The sequence below is a fragment of the Lepidochelys kempii genome, chromosome 3 (assembly GCF_965140285.1).
Source record: "Lepidochelys kempii isolate rLepKem1 chromosome 3, rLepKem1.hap1, whole genome shotgun sequence".
Classification (NCBI taxonomy): Eukaryota; Metazoa; Chordata; order Testudines; family Cheloniidae; genus Lepidochelys; species Lepidochelys kempii.
The window spans coordinates 185,201,098-185,225,865 of NC_136382.1; the positions used below are offsets into that span (position 1 = coordinate 185,201,098).

Below are 24,768 nucleotides of genomic sequence, written 5' to 3' on the forward strand. Positions count from 1 at the left end.
AGTGTGGTTCTACTTCTGCAATTTCTTTTAACTTTGTTTGATCTCTAACTTTATACCAATTCCTCTACTCTCTTTTGACTTGGCTTTTGTGTCTGTCTCTGTATGTCACTGTCTCTCACCAACTCTTATTTATTCTTCAACCTTGTTTGCTCTTCTGCACAGCTTTTATAATATTCATTACACCAACCTTTCTGACATCTCTACTGCTCCTAGACAGCTCCTTGTTCCATGCTGTAAGCTTTACTTCTGGTTACATTTTTTTCTGCTGATTTCCTCTGTTGTACTCTACACCATATCTATCCCTTTAATCCCCAAGCTTGATTCTGTCCCCCATTTTTTAACCACTGCTGATCACAGTGCTGTGCATCTTTGGAAAAAGCATTGAGATTATGCAGACAGCTCCGGCATGGAATTGCTTCACAGATGCTCACTGTAAGACTTGCAAACCATGGTTTATGGGCCCGCAGACTGTTATATAGCAGTATTCTTAGTAGACAAATACACGCCAGCTACAGATCACTTTCCAAACTGTGGCTAAAAAGGCCTGTCTCTGAACCCACTCAGTCTGCCAGCCCAGATGCTCTCATTCTCTTCCTTGTTCAATTTTTTGTTCCATATTCTAATTTTGTAGGAGTAGTAGCGGTGTGTGTGTCTGTGTGTGTAGTGGGTTTTTATTTTGTTTTAAAAGAGTAAAAATAATCGAAGATATTAGTGGAGGGGGCTAGTAAAGGTGTTTCTGGGTTGCCTTTGGTGGAGACAGTGCAGTGTCACTGAGGACCAGTTATCATAGGGAACCAAGAGATGGAGTGAGGCCTCAGGACCACTGGTGCAAATAGTGGTGGTGTGGGTAAAGGCATGGGGGAGAAGAGCGTAGGGAACCTTGAGAATGTATCTCCGAGGATAATCATTGTCATTACATGGATTTTCCAACTAGAGAGACAGCAAAAATATAGTACTGATCAATTATAAAGTCTTCAGCATTAATGGCAACCACATACAGTATCTGAAAAAAACACATAGCCCATGAACTGGTTCTTAATTTTAACATCTATCTCAGAGTTGTTACTCCTGTGAAAAAATGAGTTCACCATTTCAAAATTTTAACAGCTGTCTCTGTACAGTATCTAATTGTGTGTCAATCTTATTTTGACAATTTGAGTTAGTTTTCTAATCTCTATAACCCTCTCATTTAGTTGTCTTTATTTGGACAACACTATTTCCACTCTGTGAAAGAAAATATGTTATTAACATATGAAAACCTTGATGAAAAATGTAATGTTTATATTAACATTCCAAATGAATTCCTAATTGCTTTACTAAAATAAAAGTTCAATGTATATGGAAACACCCACATAAAATAATTCAGTTTACAAAATGACAGTCTTGTATAGTGCTTGTTTGAAATACTCAAATGACATTTAATTTCCAAATAAAAATAGAAAGATTTCCTTTCACTATATTCTGACTTAACTTACTTACTTAACCTGGAACAATCTGCAGGCAGATACACACCACTTCTACCATGATCCATTGCTCTCTTCTGTCACTTGCTCCTCCTTGTCACCTTAAATCCGCTGCTTAAGTCATCTGACTTCCACTTCTCTCCTTGCTTGCCATGTCACCTTTTTCATCTTCCACTTTGATGTCATTAAATGTTTGTACCTCTCCCATGATGTACCCTCCTACCCCATTTTAACTGCTTTTGGAACATTAGATGACTGCCTTTGATCTTGCGCTTCCCGAGCCAACTCTTCCTGCTCAAAAGGCTCTGGAACTGGTGAAGATGCTAGAATATGCTACAGACTAGTGCATCACATAGTATTGGTTACTACTGATCCATTACTTGAATGTATATGTACTCAGATAAATATGCAGACTCAAAAAATAATTAACACAGTAACTTGCCTTTCTTTCTGTTCCAAAACTGTGTTTTCAGCCTCCTATTTTTGTTGACTTTTTTACAGTATAGTGATGGGTTTAGAAAATATGTTTGTCATATATCTGCATCTAATCCTCTTCTCCCTCCCACTTATTTTTAGTAATTTCCACTTGGGTCTATACTGATCTTTTGCTTTCCTCAGTTGTGTAGTCTCCAGCTTTTCCTTATAGCTGACAAAAGGACTTCAATACAAGACATAGTGCTACACATCAGGATTGAGAGACCATTACACTTTTGAGCTATATATATATATATGAGGACTCTAAATTTTTTCAATCCCTCATCCCCCATTTTTGGTCATACTAATTCCTGTTCTCAGTCAACTGTTAAACTAACAATAAATATGAATCACCTCTGTACACATAATACACAAGTAGAGAGAGAGAGAGAACTTTAAAACACAGCAAAGACTTTACCATTAGTTAAGTCTTTATCATGTCTGCTGTGATCCAGTCAATTAGCCATACTTTTAAAATATTACAAATTTTATCATTTACTGTGTTAAAACAAAGAGAAGGAGAATGAAGAGTGGGAATGATAGAGTGGTTTTCTCCTCCAGTCCCCCACATTTTTCTCACTGTCCCTTATGGTCATACCATTTACTTGAAAAGCTGTCAATTTTATACATAATAATAAAAATACATACATTCTTTCCTTTGTAAATGAGAATAAGGGTGTGTCAGCGGTGGGCAGGGTGCGGGCAGAAGAAGATAGTGAGGAGTTAGTGAACTGGGTGGAGAGGTGTGAGAGGTATGAGAGTAAAGAATAGTGTGCGTGTTGCTCAACCCCCCACCCGTGACAGACAAACAGACTGTGATCATTCTCTCATAGTTGCCATGTTTGTGTGGCTCCATGTGACATTTTATATAAATTATTTAATGAGCTGATTTACCTATGTGCAAAAAGTTGCATATGACCATAAACGTTTTTGTATACACCCTTCCCTGAGCAGTGGTGAGGGTAAGACATGGAACTGCAAAAAAACTGGCAATTGGGTTGGAGGGTATCTAAGGGTTCAGTGGTAGTAGTGGGGAGTGCTTGTGTGTGATTGGGATTGCTAAACTAAATAGGTGGTTGCTAGGGTGTGTGGGATGCTTGGATCGGTGGGTCCTGGAGAGTGTTTGGGGGTAGTTGAGAAACTGGGTATTATTTTGGTGTCTGGGGTTGTTGGATTGTTGGAGGTAGGTTCATGAGTACTGTTTGAGTGTCTGGGTGGATGGATTGTGCCTGGGTGTGGGATGCTCTTAGAGTAGGTAGGGTGCTGGTATATCTGGGAGTGCTAAGGTAGGTGGGTGGATGCTGTCTGCTGCTGGGGTAGGGTCTCTTTGGGGGGCAGGGCTCTGAGTTCTCTTTAGGGTTCTGGCTGTTGGTTTAGGTTTTGGCAGGGAGCCTGGGGTCTCTCTGGGAGTCTGAGGTCTGGCTGGGATGCTGGGACTCTGGGGTCTGGTTCAGGGTCAGGGTGAGCTGAGGGCTAGTATTGAGCCCCCCTTATCTTTTGTATTCTCCAGTTACCTACCTGCTGCTGCCACCTCTCTGTCTGTCTTGCTGCTGCTCCTTTTCCACTTGAATCCTGCAGGAGCAGCACCTAAAAGGCAGACAGACATGTGGCCTGTTTGCCTGAATCCAGGTTCCACAGGTGCCTGTAGTGGCCTCTGGTGGAATTGTAGATCCTGCCTGCAGCTCAGCCAAATATGTGACATTTAGGTTGAGGTGTGGGAGTGCAGACTGGGCTTCCTAATACATGAGTGTCACACAAGATGTATGACAGTTGGTAATCTTGCTCAGTGTCAGTCTCCATAGTGGGGCCTTTCCGGTCTCCATAGCAACTGTCAAAGTTCATTCCCCACTCTGAACTCTAGGGTACAGATGTGGAGCCCTGCATTAAAACCTCCTAAGCTTACTTTTGCCAGTTTAGGTTAAAACTTCCCCAAGGTACAAATTATTTTACCCTTTGCCCCTGGACTTCCACTGCCACCACAAAACTTTATCTGGGTTCCTGAGAAAACGTAGTTTGGACACGTCTTTCCCCCCAAAATCCTCCCAACCCTTCCCTGGGGAAGGTTGGGTAAAAATCCTCACCAATTTGCATAGGTGACCACAGACCCAAACCCTGGGATCTTAGAACAATGAAAAAGCATTCAGTTTCCTTACAAGAAGACTTTTAATAGATGTAAAAAAGAATCATCTCTGTAAAATCAGGATGGTAAATACCTTACAGGGTAATTAGATTCAAAACATAGAGAATCCCTCTACGCAAAACCTTAAGTTACAAAAAAAAAAAACCACACAGACAGGAATATTCATTCTATTCAGCACAGCTATTTTCTCAGCCATTTAAAGAAATCATAATCTAACACATACCTAGCTAGATTACTTACTAAGTTCTAAAGGCTCCATTCCTGTTCTGTCCCCGGCAAAAGCATCACACAGACAGACCCAGACCCTTTGTTTTTCTCCCTCCTCCCAGCTTTTGAAAGTATCTTGTCTCCTCATTGGTCATTTTGGTCAGGTGCCAGCGAGGTTACCTTTAGCTTCTTAACCCTTTACAGGTGAGAGGATTTTTCTTCTAGCCAGGAGGGATTTTAAAGGGGTTTACCCTTCCCTTTATATTTATGACAGCAACTGAAGACAGACTGTATCTTTGGCTCTGAAAATGGGTTTAGGACTGGCTCTCAGGAATAATTTCCCAAATGTCTTTGCATCCAGATCTGGACAGATGGCAGATTTCAGGTCTTCCTTTTTAGCAGCTTTTCCCAGGTTTTCAAAAAGAGTGTTAACTAAATATGTCTGTTTCTTCATTGGCTTCTAGGTTTTTCTTAAAACTTTCAGTTGGTTTTCTGAGAAGGTCAGTAACTTCCCTCCCCACATCCAAAATGTCAGACAGATGGCTCGGGTAAGCAGCTCCCCCTGCTCTTAGTTGGTAGGTTCCTGGAGGCAAAGGTGAAGCTCCCAGCCTGCGCATTGGCATTATCCACAGTGAGGTGTTTGGTCATGCTGCAAGGAAACTCAGGTCTTGGCCAGTGTATAGGCAAAGGTCCATGTTGCTATGGAGGAGGCTGCAGGGAAGCTCTCTTATCTGAGGACCAGGTCAAGAAGTAGTAGCATGGAATCAAGGATTAGGTTTCATTTGTTTGCATGTCCCCTGAAAAGGCTGCCTCCCTCCCCTCAAGCATGGGAGTCCCATTTCCACAGTTTGCACAGCCAAGAAAACTTCAATGGAGCTCCCTGACTCCATAGCATTCAAGAGGGAAGAAATCCCTACTACTAGCCACCACATAGGTGAGGTTCATGCTGAGGTGGTGGAGAGGTCTGCAGTGGTGACCCTACACCATGGAAGCTGTTTACCTTCTATGTTTTATGGTACTAAGGTACCTCAGCACCTCTGGCAGCCCCATAGATATTGGTCACTTGTCTGTCTTGAGTTGCTCTGGTTCACTTGTTCTCTGTGTTTGGTTCACACTCAGCTAAGAGTTAGTAGTAGAAAGCAGGGAGTTGAACAGTTCAAATCCCCTTCCACTGGAGATGATCCTCTCTCCTCTCCCCACCTCCATGAGTCCCACAAGAGGTTATAAATTGGCTACTCTTTTTTGGGAGACATGTTGGGAACACACATCTCCACCCTCTGTCCTTATAGTTACCCTGATAATGCGCCCTTTCTCTCACAGGGGTTCTCCCTTCACTCAGGAGTTTGATCCAGGGGACAGCAAAAGATGTTGCTCACAGTGGGCTCTTAAAGGGGCAGCAAATTTTTTAGTCATCCTGTAAAATAGGCTATCCCATTGGCCTCAAAACTTCTGTTGAAGTCTTAAAAACCTATGGAAATATTCTCCCCTCAAAGATCCTCTAAAGTTAAAGGAAAACTTCTGAAGCTGCTGTTTGGAACAAGATATCTCAGACTTTCAGCTAGGTTTTAGTTGGGAATTGGTTGGGGATTTGTCCTGCTTTGAGCAAGGGGTTGGACTAGATGACCTCCTGAGGTCCCTTCCAACCCTGATATTCTATGATTCTATAATTTTGTAGAGTTAAGCACAAAAAGAGATCTAACTTTACAATCTCCTGTGTTCATAGAAAAACAAGCAAGCAATGGGAGGAAAAAATAAAATTCTTGCTCATTTGGAGAAGAGATCTGTAATCATGTCCTCACAAAGCAGTTGAGGAGTAATTAAGGAGGCGTGGGAATTCCCCAACAGACAAATGAAGAAATGTTATATGCACCCAAAATACTATAAGGACTTCATCACCCTGTCTACGGTTGAACTTGCTTACTACCTCCTTAATAAAGGGCATTGAGGAAGTAGCATAGCCAAACAGATATTCTGAATGGAAATACTGAAATCATAGAATGATAGAATATCAGGTTGGAAGGGACCTCAGGAGGTCATCTAGTCCAACCCCCTGCTCAAAGCAGGACCAATCCCCAACTAAATCATCCCAGCCAGGGCTTTGTCAAGCCTGACCTTAAAAACTTCAAAGGAAGGAGATTCCGCCACCTCCCTAGGTAACGCATTCCAGTGCTTCACGAAATCTATCATTATGGCATTGTCCTCCCAAGACTGCACATCTTTAATAGATGGCCAAGAGGTTTCTCTTGACACTGATAGGAAGAGTTACTGAAGATACCTTAGTTTCTAATACAACAGGAAACTTTTTCAATACTCCCCTTCTTTGGGCTTTTTTACATAGGAAAGTTATACTGGTGCAAGATTCAAATATAAGCTAACGTGTGATTTATACCACTATGTTTATACTGGTATAATCTCCTTTGTGAACACTCTTATTGCAGTATGAGAAGGTCTCTTTATTTGATTTAGCATATTTGTTGGGAAGGGGTTTAACTAAAATCCCCAAAAGCCATTTGTATGGTGGAATAAGTATGTCAACTCAGGGGTTTATATCTGTTTAATTATAGTGTTATAATTGGTAGAAGTTTCCTGTGTAGCTAAGCCCTTTGACCCATAACTTCCACATGGGTATTCATAAAGACTCTATACATCCTTCCCCTTTCAAAGAAAGGGGATATATGTCTACTCTTGTCCTGATGAGTTCATCAGGACCATTTCACAGTCAGTGCTACGCAGGACGTAGTAGCCAGTGCCCTCTGCCTTCAGCTTTAAGTGAATGAGTGGAAGAGCCAGGTTTGTAGTCCTCACAAAATGCCAGCATCTATGGGTTCTGGTTGCCATTCCAGAATAAATTATTTCAGAATATAGTATTTATGATTTGTCCAGCATTTGTACATCTTTCTCAATTATTAAATTATTGACTCTGCTCCTGAGCTTGTACTCTCCTGCACAGATACTCTCCGCAATTTCTGCTACACATCCAGCCTGCAATTGCAGTAAATTGATATATAAAGATCTTGGTCTGGAGCCGGGACTTCCATCTCTTGAGAAGTTGCTCTTAAAGATTTAGCAGCAGCTACCTGATCTTGGGTTCAGAGAGGCTGGCCATCAGTACAGATACCAGATTCCATGTAAATGCAACACATCTGGACTCATGGGATGTGGCCCAAAGAGGAGGCATAATGGAGGAGTATATCCTTTTTGGAGACCCAATCAACTTCCAGATCATTGCATTTTAAGTAGAAAGCCCATTGAGGAACCTACTTGAGTCCAGGTCTAGTTGGAAAACCAAACGTTTTTCTTCGAGTGATGGTCCCTATGTGGATTCCAATCATAGGTGCACATGCATCTGAGCCGGAATTGTTCACAGTAGTGTCTGTTGACCTGCACGTGCATCGTGCGTTGACGTGGTGACGGTGTGGCACCTCCAAGGTTTTAAAAAGCCATGCAGGTCAACCCCTCTCCAGTTCCCCCTTACTGCCACATGGCCAAAGTCCTAACCCCCATTCCTCCGTGCTCTTAGCTTGCACTGTTATTGCTGGATATAGTTCTTTGTAGTATAGTTGTCCATCCTTGTTTTTCCCAATCCATTAGTTTGTTAGTAATCAGTTTGCTAGATTAGGAATGGGAATCAAAGACTTTCCTCTTGGTGGCACTCTTCCCCGGCTAGGGCACTTTGCCCAGGCAAGCCAGGTTTAAGTACTGTGCTTCTTGTCCTCGCTAGTTCTCTGTGAGCGACGAGCATCAATGCTGCCTCTGTTGCCTCAGCGAAGTTCACATCGCTGCGTGGTGCTCTATCTGCCACTACTTCTTGCCCCGAACCCAAGAGGCTCATGAACTTTGCTTCCGTAAGTTCCTGATGGATGCAGCAATGTATCCTCATGCGCCACAGGATCCGCACCAGTGTCCAGCCCCACTCCTAGTCCATCCCACCTGGCACTGGTGGCACCACCGAATCTGCCTAAGCAGCATTGTGTGCATAAGAAGCACACACAGGCACAAGAGTGTTAGGGGGCTTATTCCTTCACCCACTTACTTCCCTGGTCCTTCTCGCATGAACAGAGAGCAACAATACCCGAAGTCCAAAGGTGCAAACAATTCAATGTTTATTGGGGTGAACTTCCAGCAAGCATGATTCCAGTTTCCTTCCTTAGTATCCTCCTTCCCAGCTCTGACACCACAGAGCCTTACACCTGTGTCCCTATTCCCATTCCTACCCTTAGCCAAACATGATTCCAACTTCCTTACTCCCATTCCCTGTTCCCATTTCCCCCTTTAGCAAAACATGATTCCAATTTTCTTACCCCCATTCCCTGCTCCCATTTCCCACACCCACATGCCCATGCCCACCCCCACCCACACCCACTCACTTCCTCATTGACTACAGATTATATAGTAAAACTTGAGTTCTGCTTAGCTATACCTTAACCAATCATTTTCCTGAAATTTAACTAACCAATCCTAACATATTGTAACATGATTATGTAACCAATTATATCCCACCACCTTAATTAGTTTACACCCAGCAAAATTAATTATACAGCAGACAGGAACAATCACAGAACCAGACAGAGATTATACAGACAAACAATAGCAAAGTGGGAACTACAATGACAAGACAACACAGAAGTGAGGATTTCACATCCCAGCTATTGATAAGTGAGTTCTTGCCAGACAGGATGCTATCAAACTAAGTTTCCTTTTACATTTTCTAGGCACTTCCCTTTCTCTGGAGGTGATAGGAATACAGTCCTGTCCTGATAGTGCCTAACAGCCCAATAGCACCTTATTTCAATGTGACTAGTTTGGAATGTGAGGATGTGACTGTTCGCTTCCCAGCTTATGGCTGCCTCTGTTGCTTAGCCAAAGGCCTTAGCCTAAGAACAGGGACTCAGACTGTCACAGTAAGAGAAGGCCCTTACACCAGCAGATAGTGATTTTGATTCTTTCTTTTATACCTCTATAATTAGCCAAGTGATAAGAATACACCTAAATTCTTAAGAGTATAGGCCTTTAACCACGTTTCCTCTCCAAGCCGTGCCAGTTTGGGTGAGAAGTCGCGCGCCGACAATGAAGCTCCCCCTGCGAAGAACTCTCACTCAGAGCATAAGTCTGGGCACCGTGCTCCAGCGTCATTGACCTCTGCCCCGGTGACGGCTCCGCAGTCCTCGCCTCTGCCACCGTCCATTATGCTGGGACCGTCTGGTCTCTTCCACTTGGTTCCGTGCATGTTAGGATGCCTGTCCCCCTTGACTCCTATGATGCTGATGTTGCCTTTAGCTGGCTCCCTTCCGTAAACCACACCGCCGGCTACCGTTGGCCCTCTGTTCCCGCTTGAAGGGCCTCTCCTATTGATGGACCCTCTTCCATTGCCTCCCACTTTCAGTTGGTCCCATTGCTTCTGATGGCTCCGCCTCAGCTGGGCCCATCCTTAGACTTGGACTGGTGCTCTGATGCGGATCCTGCCTTCTTGCCAGCCCATTCTTACAGCCCAGACATCAGCCCTATCCACCTATCCAGCTTATGAGCAATTCGCCTACCCGAGGGGACCACCGGTTCTGAGCAACCGCTATGCCTGGCTCTATTGGGCAGCTTGTGGCCTGTACCAGCATGTGCACCATCAACACTCTCCATCTTTCACCACCGCCTACGGAGCTCATTCGGACGCCCCTGCTCCTCCAAATCTGTCCGTGCCACTGGCAGTGTCATAACCGCTAGCCCCACAGGTCCCCACTGATGCCTGTTCCTCACCTGACAACACACTCATCCCTCCCTCTCTCTCGCCACTGGATAACCATGCTCAATATCAAGCCTTCCTTGGTCATATACCCACTCTCCTCAACCTTCCCGTGGAGGACATCCAGGACCCTCAGGACCAATTCCTAGGTTTTCTTCAGTCTCCAAGTCCTGCTCATACTGCCTTACCCATCCCTAATGCCATCCTTCAGCCTGCACAGGCAGTTTGGCACACACTGGCTTCCTGTGCACCTACTCTAAAGTGGGCTGAACACTGCTACTTTGTGCCAGCCCAGGATATAGACTTTCTCTTCCAACACCCACCTCCAAATTCCCTGGTGGTCCAGGTGGCCACAGAGCACAGTCGCCAAGAACACCTTCACTCCACCCCTACCCCCCACCCAGGCAGCCAAAAAACTCAACCTTATCGGACATAAGGTTTACTCCTCTCCGGGCCACCAATTCCATATCGCCAGTTACCAAGCCATCCTGGGCAAGTATGATTCCCATTCACATACCAAACTGGCAGCGTTCCTTGACTTCCTTCTCCCGGATACATAACAGGACTTTCAGTTGCTCATAGACAAATGCACATTTGTCACCTAAGTCACGCTTCAAGCTGCAGTAGACACTGCCAATACAGCCTCCCAATCGCGGAGTGGTGTTCTGCTGTGACTCATGGCTACAATCCAGTGGCTTCCCAAAAGAGGTCCAGACTACCGTGGAAGACCTTCCCTTCAATAACTACCAGGGCTTTGGAGCGGAGCCTGCAGAGCAGCTCCGGAGCAGTGGAGCTGCAGGTTTTTGCCTGGAGCTGGAGCGGAGCCGGAGCACAGCTCCAAAGCCTTGATAACTGCAGACTTTTCAGTGACAAGACCGACAAGTCCCTTCATTCCTTAAAAGACTCCCAAGCCACCCTCCGATCCCTGGGCCTCTATACCCTGGCCCCCAATCATAGACAAAACCGATCCTCCTTCTGCCTCTGCCCAACTTACCTACCTTACCCCCAGTACCAGCTTGAGCAACCCCAATGCCACCCTCGCTCTCAATGCCTGCGGCAGTCTACCACGTTCACCCACCATTCCTCTAGACAAAACCTTTCACTCCTTTGCAGAGAACCGCAAACCTTCCTCCACTCCACCAGTTACGCCCCACGTAATCTTTGACAGCTGCCTTGCGCTCTTCTCCTGCAGCTGGGGCAAGATTACCACCAACTGATGGGTGCTGGATGTCATCTGCAAGTACTACCTGTTAGTTATTTTTCTTTCCCTCTTCACCTCCCTCCCCCTGAGGTTTTTGTCCCTCAGACCCCCATACGCCCTCCTTCAACAGGACGTGGATGCCCTCCTTTGAAAGGGTGCTATAGCACCCATGCCGTAGCACTATCACTGCTGTGACTTTTACTCCCCATATTTCCTCACACCGAAGAAAGGAGGTAGTATCCACCCTATCCTGGACTTCCGCTTGCTCAACAGAATTATCCACAAGTTTCACTTCCGGATGGTCATGCTCCCTCTGATACTCACGTGTCTTCCTGATGGAGCATGGTTTGTGGCTCTCGATACGAAGTGTGCCTATTTTCATATGAACATTCATCCCGCCCACTGCATATTCCTTGCTTTGTGGTAGGCAAGTCTCACTACCAGTTCCAAGTCCTTCCCTTTGCTATCGCCACTGCCTTCCGGGTCTTTATCAAGATGTTTGCCATCGTGGCAGCCTATATTTGCCACCTGGGGCAGTCCCGCTTTCCCTACCTCGAGGAGTGGCTCCTTGTTGCACCTTCCCGAACTCGTCTCCTCACCACTATCCAAGCCTTGCTTGGCGAACTCGGCATTTGCAGCAACAAAGAAAAATCAGTACTTAACCCTACTCACAACCTCATCTTTATAGGGGCACGCCTTGACTCTGTCATGGCTCGTGCCTTCCTACCGTCAGACCATTTTGCCCCCCTCATTGCTCTCATTGTGAGGCTTCACCGTCAACCATGCATGCTCATCTCACAGTGACACTCGCTCCTTGGCCATATGGCAGCCTGAACCTCAGTGACACCCTTCACCCACATTCATATACACTGCCTCCAACGATGGCTCTGCTTGACTTGCAACCAGCAGACAGACCCTCTCACCAAACCGGTCTTTCTCCTCCTTTCCATCCTCACCTCCCTCACTTGGTGGTGCAACCCGTCCTCCCTCCTAGCAGGCATCCCTTTGATGCCTCCAGTGCCACACACCACCATCACCACGATGCCTCCATGGCGGGCTGGGGAGCGCATGTGAAAGGCCACATGGCCCAGGGCCTCTAGTCACCCAGGGAAACAAGAATGCACATTAGTGTCCTTGAACTCCGCGCTGTTTGTCTGGCCTGCTGAGCACTCCTGCCACTCCTCCAGTCCCGCCATGTCCAGCTGCTCTCCAACACCATTGTGACAGTTGTATATGTCAACAAGCAGTGTGACAAAATCATGACACTGGCAAATCATGACACTGGCAAAATCATGGAGCAGGTCCTCAAGGAATCCATTTTGAAGCATTTTGAAGCATTTGGAGAAGAGGAAGGTGATCAGGAACAATCAACATGAATTCACGAAAGGCAAGTCATGCCTGACGAACCTGATTGCCTTCTATGATGAGATAACTGGCTCTGTGGATATGGGGAAAGCAGTGGATGTTATATACCTTGACTTTAGCAAAGCTTTAGATACGGTCTCCCACAGTATTCTTGCCAACAAGTTAAAAAAGTATGGATTGGATGAATGGACTATAGGGTGGATAGAAAGCTGGCTAGATTGTCGGGTTTAACAGGTAGTGATCAACAGCTCGATGTCTAATTGGCAGCCGGTATCAGAGTGCCCCTGGGTCCAGTTTTGTTCAACATCTTTATTAATGATCTGGATGATGGTGTGAATTGCACCTTCAGCAAGTTCGCAGATGACACTAAGCTGGGGGGAGAGGTAGATATACTGGAGGGAGGGTAGGGATAGGGTCCAGAGTGAGCCAGACAAATTGGAGGATTGGGCCAAAAGAAATCTGATGAGGTTCAACAAGGACAAGTGCAGAGTCCTGCACTTAGGACGGAAGAATCCCATGCACTGCTACTGGCTGGGGACTGACTGGCTAAGCAGCAGCTCTTCAGAAAAGGACCTGGGGATTACAGTGGACAAGAAGCTGGATATGAGTTAGCAGTGTGCCCTCGTTGCTAAGAAGGCCAATGGCATATTGGGGTGTATTAGTAGGAGCATTGCCAGCAGATTGAGGGAAGTGATTATTCCCCTCTATTCAGCACTGGTGAGGCCACACCTGAAGTATTGCATCCAGTTTTGGTCCCCCCACTACAGAAGGGATGTGGACAAATTGGAGCGAGTCCAGAGGAGAGCAACAAAAATGATCAGGGGGCTGGGGCACATGACTTACAAAGTGAGGCTGAGGGAACTGGGGTTATTTAGTCTACAGAAGAGAAAAGTGACGGGAGATTTGATAGCAGCCTTCAACAACCTGATGGGGTGTTCCGAAGAGGATGGAGCTAGGCTCTTCTCAGTGGTGTCAGATGACAGAACAAGAAGCAATGGTCTCAAGTTGCAGTGGGGGAGGTCTAGGTTGAATATTAGGAAACACTGTTTCATTAGGAGGGTGGTGAAGCACTGGAATGGGTTACTTAAGGAAGTGGTGGAATCTCCATCCTTAGAGGTCTTTAAGGCCCGGTTTGACAAAGCCCTGGCTGGGATGATTTAGTTGGTGTTGGTCCTGCTTTGAGCAGGGGATTGGACTAGATGACCTCCTGAGGTCTCTTCCAACCCTAATATTCTATGATTCTATGTCCACTGGCGGCACTCAGTGCCTTCCTCCCTCTGCTTTCACTGCCGGCTTCCATCATGGCCTTCTCAATGTCTTTCCCTCAGTCCGCAAGCCCATCCCCTCCCTCAGACCTTAACTTGGTCCTCTCTGCCCTCATTAAGCCGCCCTTTGAACCCCTCGCCACATGCTCAGTCACTCACCTTTCCATGAATTTCATCTTGTTAGTGGCCGTTACCTCTGTATGTCACGTCAGTGAACTGGCAGCCATGATGGCAGAGCCTCCCTTTACTGTCTTTCACAAAGGTAAGGTCTCTTTCCGCCTCCACCCCAAATATTTCCCCAAGGTGGCATCCCGGTTACACCTCAATCAATGCGTATATCTCCCCACCTTTTACCCCAGGCCACACACCTCCCCAAGGCACCGCGAAATCCACTCCCTGGACATATGTAGGGCGCTTGCATTCTACCTTCAATGCACCCACCCCTTTCTCACTTTCCCCCACCTCTTTGTCGCCATTGCTGACTGCTGTCAAGGGTGTGTGCTCTCCTCACAATATATATCCCTCTGGATCTGTCGCTGTATTACTGACTGCTTTACTTTGTCACGTTTCTCTGCCACCCGGGGTCACAGCTCATTCCACGCAGGCTCATGCCACCACGTTAGCCTTTCTTGCGGACGTTCCATGACAGGACATTTGTCGTGTGGCCACTTGATCATCTGTCCATATCTTTGCCACACATTATGCCATTGCCCCGGCTACAATGGCAGACGCTGTCATTGGACAGGCTGTTTTACACACAGTGACTGCTGTCGAGCTCTTGTGCCCACCTCCACTCCGAACACTGCTCGCTACTCTATCGTGATTGGAATCCCCCTAAGGCCCATCACTTGAAGAAGAAAATGTTACTTACTGTAACTGGAGGTTTTTTGAGATGTGTCATCCCTATCTGGATTCCAATACCCATCCTCAATCACCTCCATGACGTGCTGCTGTGTAAGAGGGAACTGGAACATTGTCAACCCGCATGGCTTCTTAAAGCCTTGGACGTGCCACGTGGTGGACACATGACGCACATGCGCACCCACAATTGGAATCCAGATAGGGACCACACATCTTGAAGAACATCCAGTTACAGTAAGTAACCTTCTCTTACTACGAGAGGAAGACACACCGAGAAGTTGCAGCTCAGGTCATCTTATCTCAAAAGTGGTCTCCTATATGCCCATCTCTCCCCTTCAGCCATTGAAGGTGAGATTAGTAAAAATGATTTCAAAAGAACAGACCAGAATGATTCTGTTTACCTTCTGCTGGACCTTCATATTGGTACTTAGACCTGATTCAGACATAACTGGATCTTTGCTCAGGATACCAACATGAAAGAACATAAAGTAACGGGTGTATTCTACATCAAAATCACATGCTGTTAAAATTGTCGGCTAGGGTACTAAGAAGGAACTGGTAATTCATTTTTAATGAGTAGGTAATAAACATCCTCCTAGCATCTCAGTGGAGACTTGTTGATGTCTGTGACTCGCTTGAATGAGGATAACGTATTGGTGTTAAAAGGGGCGCATCAGGACAAAGTCAGCCAAAGTAAAGAACATTCTAGTCTTTCTGCTCAAGGCTAATACTTAGGAAAGACAAATTTGCAGTTGTAAGAAATCAAGGAACGTCTCTGATCATTGCCACAGTAAGGTCCCTCCAGACCACCATTCTCATTCAGTCCCTCAGTAATACACAGGTTTTCGTTGAGATCTTGACTTGTGTGCTACAAGCCTCCCTAAACCACCTTCCTAACTTTAACAGTCAGTATGTTCATACCAGCATGGATAAAAATGAATTATTTTTTTTTAAATTAGAGTTTATTTAAATTGTTTTTTAATTATTTAAAATTAAATTTGAAATTAGGACTACATATGTTAAGGCCTAAACTTGTGATCTGTTATACTTACAATCTAGAAATTTATTACAATTATTCAAATTAAATAAAATTAATGTTAAGCAGTATTTGTTTGTTTGCCAAAGGTTTTTCAAAAAGTCAAACCACTGAACAGGTGGAAGTAACTGGGTAAGCACCAGTTTGTAGAAGTGCTACATCAGATTTTTAACAGCAGTTGCCTCTTCTGCAGGTATAGAGAGAATACTTTAAATTCCTTTTATTCAGCCAGTGCAGTTCAATGACTAGTTCATTAAAAGTAAAGTAATTGATTGGAAGTTGAAAAAACAGGAAAGCTTGTTTTCCTCTTTCAATCTCTGAACAAAAATGAAATGTGAGAGGATGAGATCTACTACTTACAAAATCTTGGACACGGTGATCAGAAATAATCACTTTAATTCACTAACTGCAGATAATACTTCCTTTAATAAATCAGTTTTCAATGCAAAATGTGTTTATGAAACATTTTTTTCCTTACGAATCCAGCACATTTTAGGTAATTATATTTAATAAAAGTTTGTAAATAGTGTTTTTATGCATTTTTATTGAATTCGTTTCCATCAAAGTAGAATATCACACAAATCACAAATAAAAATTAATCCTCCAGTAAATAAGAAGCATGTCATTCACCGTTTTCTAACAAATAGCAAAAAGAACCAAATGTAATGTAAAGGCTCTATTTAGTTGCAAACTACATGGTTTCATGAGAATCAGCTTTCTTTAAGAAAATAATTAAAAAGTACAAATGTGAAACAAGATTAAAATAGATTATTTAAATCAAGGCTTCCTCCTTGCTGATTTAAATCATGATAAAAATCAGTGATTTATATAATTTTGATTTAAATCAATCCACTCTGGTCTGTGCCTCTTCTCAATGAAAGTAACTTACCTGCTTACTACATCTTTAACCAGAGGGATTTTGGAGCTTGGCACACTCTCTATGAAACCTCAGTTGTATATTTATCAAAGTATGGTAATTCTTCAAACTTACCAGGCCTTTTTTTATCAATGTCACCGTAATCTTCCTGCTATAAGAGGAAGTGGTACTGTTGTCATTCTGGCTAAGACTAAACATCATACTGAAGTATAATATAAGTTTATGTGAATAGGACCATCAAAAGGATGCGTACGTAGCAAAGGCATTCAAAGCCTTAAGTACAGCTCTTGCCAAGTGTATTACTGCTCACTCTTTTAAAGGAGTGATGATCATTGTGGGTGGAGACATCACACACATCTTGCAATGAGAAATGAAAGTTCACTGTGTCATATTCCATGCATGCCTTCTCAAAACACAATGGAGTAGACCACCACCTCTGGAGATACAGTAACTCCTCACTTAATGTCATCTTGGTTAATGTTGTTTTGTTGTTACATCGGTGATCTATTCGAGAACATGCTTGTTCAAAGTTACACAGTGCTCCCTTATAATGTTGTTTGGCAGCTGCCTTCTTTTTCCACTGCTTGCAGGAAGAGCAGCCTGTTGGAGCTAGCTGGTGGGGGCTTGGAACCAGGGTGGGCTGGCAGCCCCCCATCCGCTCCCCTAAGTTCCCTGTGCAGTAGCCGCCCAGCAGGCTATCAAGTGCTGGGAAATTCAGGTGTGCCTCCCCCCACTGCCATGTGCTGCTCCTGCCCTCTGCCTTGGAGCTGCTCCCAGGAGCCTCCTGCTTGCTGTGCAGCGGATGGGTGGGGGGAGAGGAGTGCTGATGTCAGGGTGTCCCCATCTCCCCACTCCTGCCCCCGGCTCCTGTACCCCATCTCCACAGAGCAGGGGGGGGGGGGGGAAGAGGACAGGACAAGACTCCGGAGGAAGGGAACTTGCTGGCAACAGCTGCTGTCTCAATTTGCTAATATACTTTAAAAGGCAGTGTACTTAGAGTGGGGTCAGCGTACTTAAAGGGACAATGTGCTTGTGTGTGTGTCTCACACACACATGCACCCCCCAGCACTTTGGAAAGGGGAGGGAGTGGTGTGCTCCACTGGGATAGCGTGGGCTCATCATCACGTTCAGTTTCCGCAGGGAATGTTTGCAGCAATGCATATTTTGTCTTCTCCCTCCATTCGTGCTGCCTTGTAGAGTGTGAGGCTGCATTAACAACAATGTGTTAACCCCTGAGGGCTCAACGGAGTGTATTCCCTGGGAAATACCCCACTCTCTTCTACCCTCTGACTCCACCACCTCAACCATAAGCAGGGAGTTACTGTATTGACTCCTCCCTGCCTCCATATAGGTGATATCACCTTTGTAAATCACACAACAAAGTGCCTGATATGGAGGGGACAGAGAAGAAGAAAGTCTGTCTCACCATTAATTTGCTTTCTAGAATTTTACACGTCAGCCAGCCTGACCCTCTCTGAGAGGATTGAGTTATGTCCAGAATCTTTCTGGCTTTTGCTGGCTTGTTAAATAATTTGAAAGGGACGTGTGTTCCTCTAAGAACCTTCCTAAATTTCTCAATTCTTAAATTTGTTGTAGAGGCTCTGCAGCAAATGATTTGAGTTGAATAATATTATTTAACTTGTGTATAGGTTTATTTATTTAAGCTCTGGAAGCTGCTGGTCTGTACAGTTCTTCCTGAGGAGCAGTCCTGAACACAATCTGAGCCAAAGTACTGGTCTGACTTCAGTGACTAAAGAGATGGGGAATATCCCTGCTGTGAAGAGTGTCTGTCAAGGAAAATGCACTAATGGAAAATTTTTCCATTCTAAAATGTATGGAGAAAGAAAATGCAAAGTATGAGGGGTGGAGTACAGTACTAGCCATAGTCCCCGTTTTTCCACCTTGATGTCCTAGCTTAATCCCTGGTATGTTTTTTAAAGGTAACATTTTGAAATGATCAACTTTAATTCTTAATTACATTTCCCCCACATTAAAATAGAGATCGGAGCAAGGACATTGAAGGGAATAGGGGGCAGAGCACATTGGGGTCATTGCTGGATAGCAATCTCCCACATCCCCAGCACCCTTCACATACCTTTTCTAGTGTCAATGTGGAAGAACAAGGACATTTTATTATGGTGTTTTCTGGCAATTGACCCTTCTGAGAAAACTGTCCTGTGCTTGGGTGATTGATAGTATTTTGTCTCCAGGGTTTGGAGTTCTTGATTCCTTTCTATACTGAGATATGCACCAAAAATTAATGATAGAGAATAAATTTAAAACAGCATTTAAGACTTTTATTGAATTTTTCTATGTAAAGGCATGTATAATAACTTAAGCATAATAATACGCAAATAAATTGTGTGCTCTGATCAAAAGGTTGAGGGGAGAAGTTTAAAAGTAGGATTTGAAGGAAGTCTAAATTAGTGTTTCTCAAACTTTTGTATTGGTGACCCCTTTCACATAGCAAACCTATGAGTGTGACCCCCCCCCTTATAAATTAAAAACACTTTTTTTATATTTAACACTATTATAAATGCTGGAGGCAAAGCGGAATTTGGGGGTGGAGGCTGACAGCTCATGACCCCCCCATGTAATAACCTTGTGACCCCCGGAGAGGTCACGGCCCCCAGTTTGAGAACCCCGGTCTAAATTAATCTTAACTATTGAGTCACATGCAGTGCCTCCATATTATGCTGAATGTTCATGCTTTCCTCTGCATGTAGATTGCATGTAGTCAATGAAATTTACTGTTTAAATATACTGCCAGATTCAGGCTGCAGAGGGTGTAATGTTTAGTATTGTGTGAGGTTTAATAGCTTTTCTCCTTCAATTTGTAGTACTAATCGTGTAAAAAACACTCTAATCATTAGAATAGTAGGGAAAGTCAAGGATTGCTTTAAATCAGAAACTGGGTAGGTTAAATGCATCAATAATCTGATGTACATTAATATTTTAATAGCAGCACCTGCAGAACAATATCTTCAGGAGAAACTGCCAGATGAAGTGGTTCTAAAGATCTTTTCCTACTTGCTGGAGCAAGATCTTTGTAGAGCAGCTTGTGTGTGTAAACGCTTCAGTGAGTTGGCTAATGATCCAATTTTGTGGTAAGTGAAAAGCTATTCCTCATTATTTTGAGATATATTGTATGTGCTGCACAAAATGCCAAGTACAATAGAAAAATTTAAAATGCTGGTTAGGCATTGTAATTAGCTTAAATTAAAACAAATGCTTGTGTTTTAATATGCTTACTTTTATGTAAGCTTTATCTGTTACAAGCAGATATGCATAAGCATATCAGTTACATACAGTTAAAAACAGTAAAACTTTCCCCCCTAGAATTATACCTGTTTAATAATGTTATCTGAAAGTTCAATTACCTATTCTTTTAGTACCTTCCCCCCCCCCACCCAAAGTTTGTGTGGGAATTGTATACCTTGGTCCAAGATAGCAAACTCTTCCTATAAGTGTTAAGGAAGATCTTGCCTACAAGTGCACTAGGATTTTTATTTGTTTGGATTTTTAAAAAGAATTCATTGGTGTTGGGTATGTGGACTTTTTCTCTTTTTAGGGTTATTGAGATCCTGAAAAAATCTTATTTAATTGAGAACCAATATGCCAGATTAGAAAAAAATTGAACTTGAATATCTTTCTGTTCAAATAATTTCAGGGTTACTTGTAACAGCAGCAGATACATTTTCAAATGGAAATGTGACAGTATACCTGTAAAACAAGGCTCCATCTTATACTATCGAAAGGATATGACTATGTGAAAGTCTCCACATTTTAGGACCAGTCACGGATCCATCCAATTGTGCACAAGTTGTTTAAAACTATTTTATTTTAATATATTGATTGATGCTGTGATAAATGAAAGTGGGGGCGGGGGTAAACTCCCTTTTATGGACACCGAGCCAGCCAGTTACCTATAAAATCCCTCTTAGTAGTGGTTCTTTACTTGCTTACCTTTAAAAGGTTAAAAAGTCTCCCTGCATAGGTAAAAGAAATGGAGTGGACACCTGACCAAAAGAGCCAATGGAAAGGCTAGAACTTTTTAAAAATGGGAAAAAACTTCTCCTTTGTCTGTCTATTGTTGTTCTCGGGAGAAGCAAAGAGAGGACTGCAGCTGTGCTGTAACAGCTTGGGCCAGGTATGAAAAATCATCAAATTATACCTAGAAACTACTCATTAGAAACCCCAGATATGTAAGTAGATCAGGAAATGTCTAGGAAGACGCGATTAGGTTTATCTCTGTTTATTTCTTTCTGGCTTGTAGACTCCTCTGTGCTAACCCCAAATGCTTTTGTTTTGCTTGTAACCTTTAAGCTGGACCTCAAGAAGGTTATTCTTGATGCTTAGTTTTTGTAAGTGGGTTTTAAAATCTAGCAATAGCCTGAGTTTTCAAGTGTATTTCCTTTCTTTTTGTTTTTAATAAAATTTATCTTTTTTTAAGAACAGGATTGGATTTTGTGTCCTAAGAGGTTTGTGCACACGTTGGTTAATTAGCTGGTGGCAACAGTAGATTTCCTTTGTTTTCTTTCTCCACTCTTCCCCGGAGGCGGGGTGAAGGGGCTTGAGGGTACCCCACAGGAAGGAATTCCCAAGTGCACCTTCCTGGGTTCTGAAGGGGTATTTTGCACTTGGGTGGTAGCAGCATCTACCCATCCAAGATCAGAGAGAAGTGGTAACCTTGGGAGTTTAATACAAGCCTGGAGTGGCCAGTATTTGTTTTTAAAATCCTTGTGAGCCCCCACCTTCTGCACTCAAAGTGCCAGAGTGGGGAATCAGCCTTGACAGATGCAATTTTAATTCTTCAAATGATGTCCCTGTGGGTGCTCCACTTTAGGTGCTTGTGCGTCTCTGGGCTTGTAATCTGAGACTTGTGGTACCAGTGCCCGGTTGGGTTGCACGTGCACTGTCCCCATCTCATGCCACTTCAGGCGGTTAATTGGCACTATGTGACCAACACCCCCCTCCCCCAGTTCCTTCTTTGCTGCCTTTGGCTTGAGTCAGAGCATTTAGCAGCACCTCTGTCATAAATATAAAGGGAAGGATAACAACCTTTACGTATGCAGTAACATAAAATCCCTCCTGGCCAGAGGTACAGAATCACTTTACCTGTAAGGGGTTAAGAAGCTCAAATAACCTGGTTGGCACCTGACCAAAAGGACCAATAGGAAAAGAAGATACTTTCAAATTTGGGGGGGCAGGTGGGGAAAGAGGTTTTGTTTGTGCTCTCTTTGTTGTTCCCTCTCTGGATGGAGAGAGAGAGACTAAGCAGGTAAAACATCTCCTGAAAACATACCTGAAATGATACATCTAAAATTACAGAAATTGTAAGTAAAGGCAAGGAAATGCATTAGATTATCTTCTATTTTAGCTTGTGAATTTTCCCTATGCTAAGAGGGAGTTTTATTCCTGTTTTTTGTAGCTTTGAAGTTGAGCCTAGAGGGGAATCCTCTATTTAAATCTTTTTATTACCCTGTAAAGTTACCTTCCATCCTGATTTTGCAGGTGTGATTCTTTTACTTTTTTCTTGAAATAAAGTTCTTCCTTTAAGAACTTGTTTGATTTTCAGTGTCCTAGGGACAAAGGGTCTCGTCGGTACTCACATTATTCTCAAGCCTCCCCTGGAAAAGGAGTGAAAGGGCTTGGGGGAATATTTTGGGGAACAAGGGACTCCAAGCGGCCCTTTTCCTGAATTTTTGTCTAAATCACTTCGTGGTGGCAGCAATACCATCCAAGGACAAGGAAAGGATTTGTGCCTTGGAGAAGTTTTTAACCTAAGCTGGTAAAAATAAGCTTAGGGGGTCTTTCATGTGGGTCCCCACATCTGTACCCCAGAGTTCAGAGTGGGGAGGGAACCCTGACAGCCTCAGAGCTTAGTCTTCCTAGCATAGCCCTTCTCCTTTACTCCTAGTTTTATAGATAATTAACTTTCTTTCCCCGTTTAGTTCTCTCCCTGTTTTTCTTCCAAAAAAGAACGTGTTTCTCTTCCTTTATTTAGAAGTTCAGGTTTCCGTTAACGGTTAGTGTAGGACCCCTGATAAGGAGGGGGAACATTCCCTTCAGGGGCATGCCCGGTTCACTGGGTTTCAAAAGCTGCCTAACCTGCAGGCTCTCAATACCTGTGTCAGATGGGCACTCGCAGTGCGTTCGCAACTTAGGCAAGCACCCCAAAAGTGCTTGCGCTGCCAGAAGTTAAAATGCCTGGATCAGAAAGGCCAGAGACTTGCTGCTCAAACTGCTCCTGATGGAGAAGTCTCTCTGTCCAGCATCTGATCCAGAAGTTTGGACCCCCTCCTGGACAGGACACCAACAGGAGGCTCTTCTTCCTCTGTGGCTCACACTACAGACCTAAAAAGGTGGCTAAAAAGTGTGCTCTGTCCTCACTGGCTTGGGAACCAACCAAGAAATGGCAGTCCCCAAACAGAGAGACACCGTCGGTACCGACTGCACCAGCAGTCTCTGCAGTCAAGGTTCCTGTACCCTCCAGTACCATGGTACCACAAGAGCTAAAGATTCCAAGAGAGCTAGCTTTGACATAGACAATGAGGGGAAACTGAAAATCCATGCCCTGGCACCGTCGGAGCGAACTAGATACCCAGCACCGAGCACATCAAAACAACTAATGACTATGCCGTCACCTACCATCGGCACAACACAATTGACACAGTCACACATACCAGCAGTGACCTTGCAGACATCAGCAGTGACCCTTTCGGTACTACAGAAGTTACTGCAAAAGGACCTCCTGGTCTCCTCGACACCAGACTCCCCCATTCTTTGCACCAGCGTCACTCTAACATAGTCAGTACCTACTCACCTTGCCGCTCCGCTCCTCCATTCTCGAGGAACCCTTGGATGGCATATCCCGCACACCATCGCAAGCCTCCCAGCCCATCCAGGGAGAGCACATGACAGTATCCCATACTGTCAATACCAGGACCATCTGAAACTCCGGAGGAGATACCTAGAGAACTGGAGACTTCTGACTTAGAGATGGAACCAGCAACCCACCTGTCCTCATCTTCCCTTGATGACACCATCATCACTGTCCGTCCGTCCCGTCCTGTCCCGTTTCCTCCTCCTCCCTCCCCGCCAACCACCCAATGTGGGCAGCCAGTGATTTTAAACATTTTCAGGACCTCTACAGGAGGGTCGCAGAGTCCCTGGACATCATACTGGAGGAAGTCCAGGAGTGACAACAAAAGTTCCTTGACATCTTACATACATCGACATCTCCCAAAATAGCTTTGCCCATGAATAATGCAATCATGGAACCCATTATGTTCATTTGGCAGACTCCAGCAATGATCCCTCCCTCCTGCAAGAGGTCTGACAGAAAATATTATATCCCGGCAAAGGGAACAGAATTTCTCTTTTCACCCCACGCCCAATTCTGTGGTGGTGGACACTGTTAACAAGAGGGACAGACAATCTTACCCCCAAAACAGCCCGTACAACAAAGATTGGAAGAGGTTCTACCTCTTTGGCTGAAAGGCCTACTCCTCCATGACACACCACCTTCGGATCAGCAATTACAAAGCAACGCTGGCAAAATAAGTCCACACAAACTATGGGAAGTTCTCCAAATTTATTGAATTCCTCCTGGAGGAGAAAAAAGAACAGTTCAGAGCGCTCATCTCCGAGGGACAACTGATCTCTAGGATGGCATTACATGCTGCTCTGGACTCAGCAGATATTGCTGCGCAATCTACAGATACTGCAATAGTTATGAGATGAGCTTCTTGGTTGCCTCTCTTTTGTTTCCTGAGCGAGGTGCGATCGATTGTGGACGATCTGTCATTTGACAGGCCTAAACTCTTTGCGGCTGAGACAGATGAGTATCTGCACAGGCTCAAGGACTCAAGGGCAACACTGAAGTCCTTGGTCATCTATACTCCTAGGACAAAGAGATGACAAGGAAAGTATTACAACCCACAGAAATTCTGGCTCATGCCATATTCACAAACACACAGGCAATACGAGCCACAAGGCTGAAAACAGGGGCCCACAAAGAGACAACAGCCTCCACCTCAATCTACCACATCTCACCAACCTTCCTCCAGACAGCAAGTTTGAGACGTTGCTTGAAAGTCCATTCGGAGATCGTCTGACTCCATACTACCCAGTTTGGCAATC

The 24,768-nt window shown here is 44.4% G+C and overlaps 1 protein-coding gene across 7 annotated transcripts in view; it reads left to right on the forward strand.

Moving 5' to 3' along the window:
- The window catches only part of FBXO11 (F-box protein 11), a 197,762-nt gene that overhangs the window by 82,808 nt on the left and 90,186 nt on the right, over positions 1-24,768 (forward strand). For 5 of the 7 annotated variants that reach the window (XM_073339268.2, XM_073339263.2, XM_073339266.2 and 2 more), the window contains exon 4: positions 19,586-19,730. The exons of 1 other annotated variant lie outside the window; for it this stretch is intronic. In XM_073339268.2, the coding sequence (XP_073195369.1) occupies positions 19,586-19,730 (145 nt within the window). The remainder of the gene's footprint in view (positions 1-19,585; positions 19,731-24,768) is intronic. One more of the 7 variants, XM_073339264.2, reaches the window with a different exon arrangement.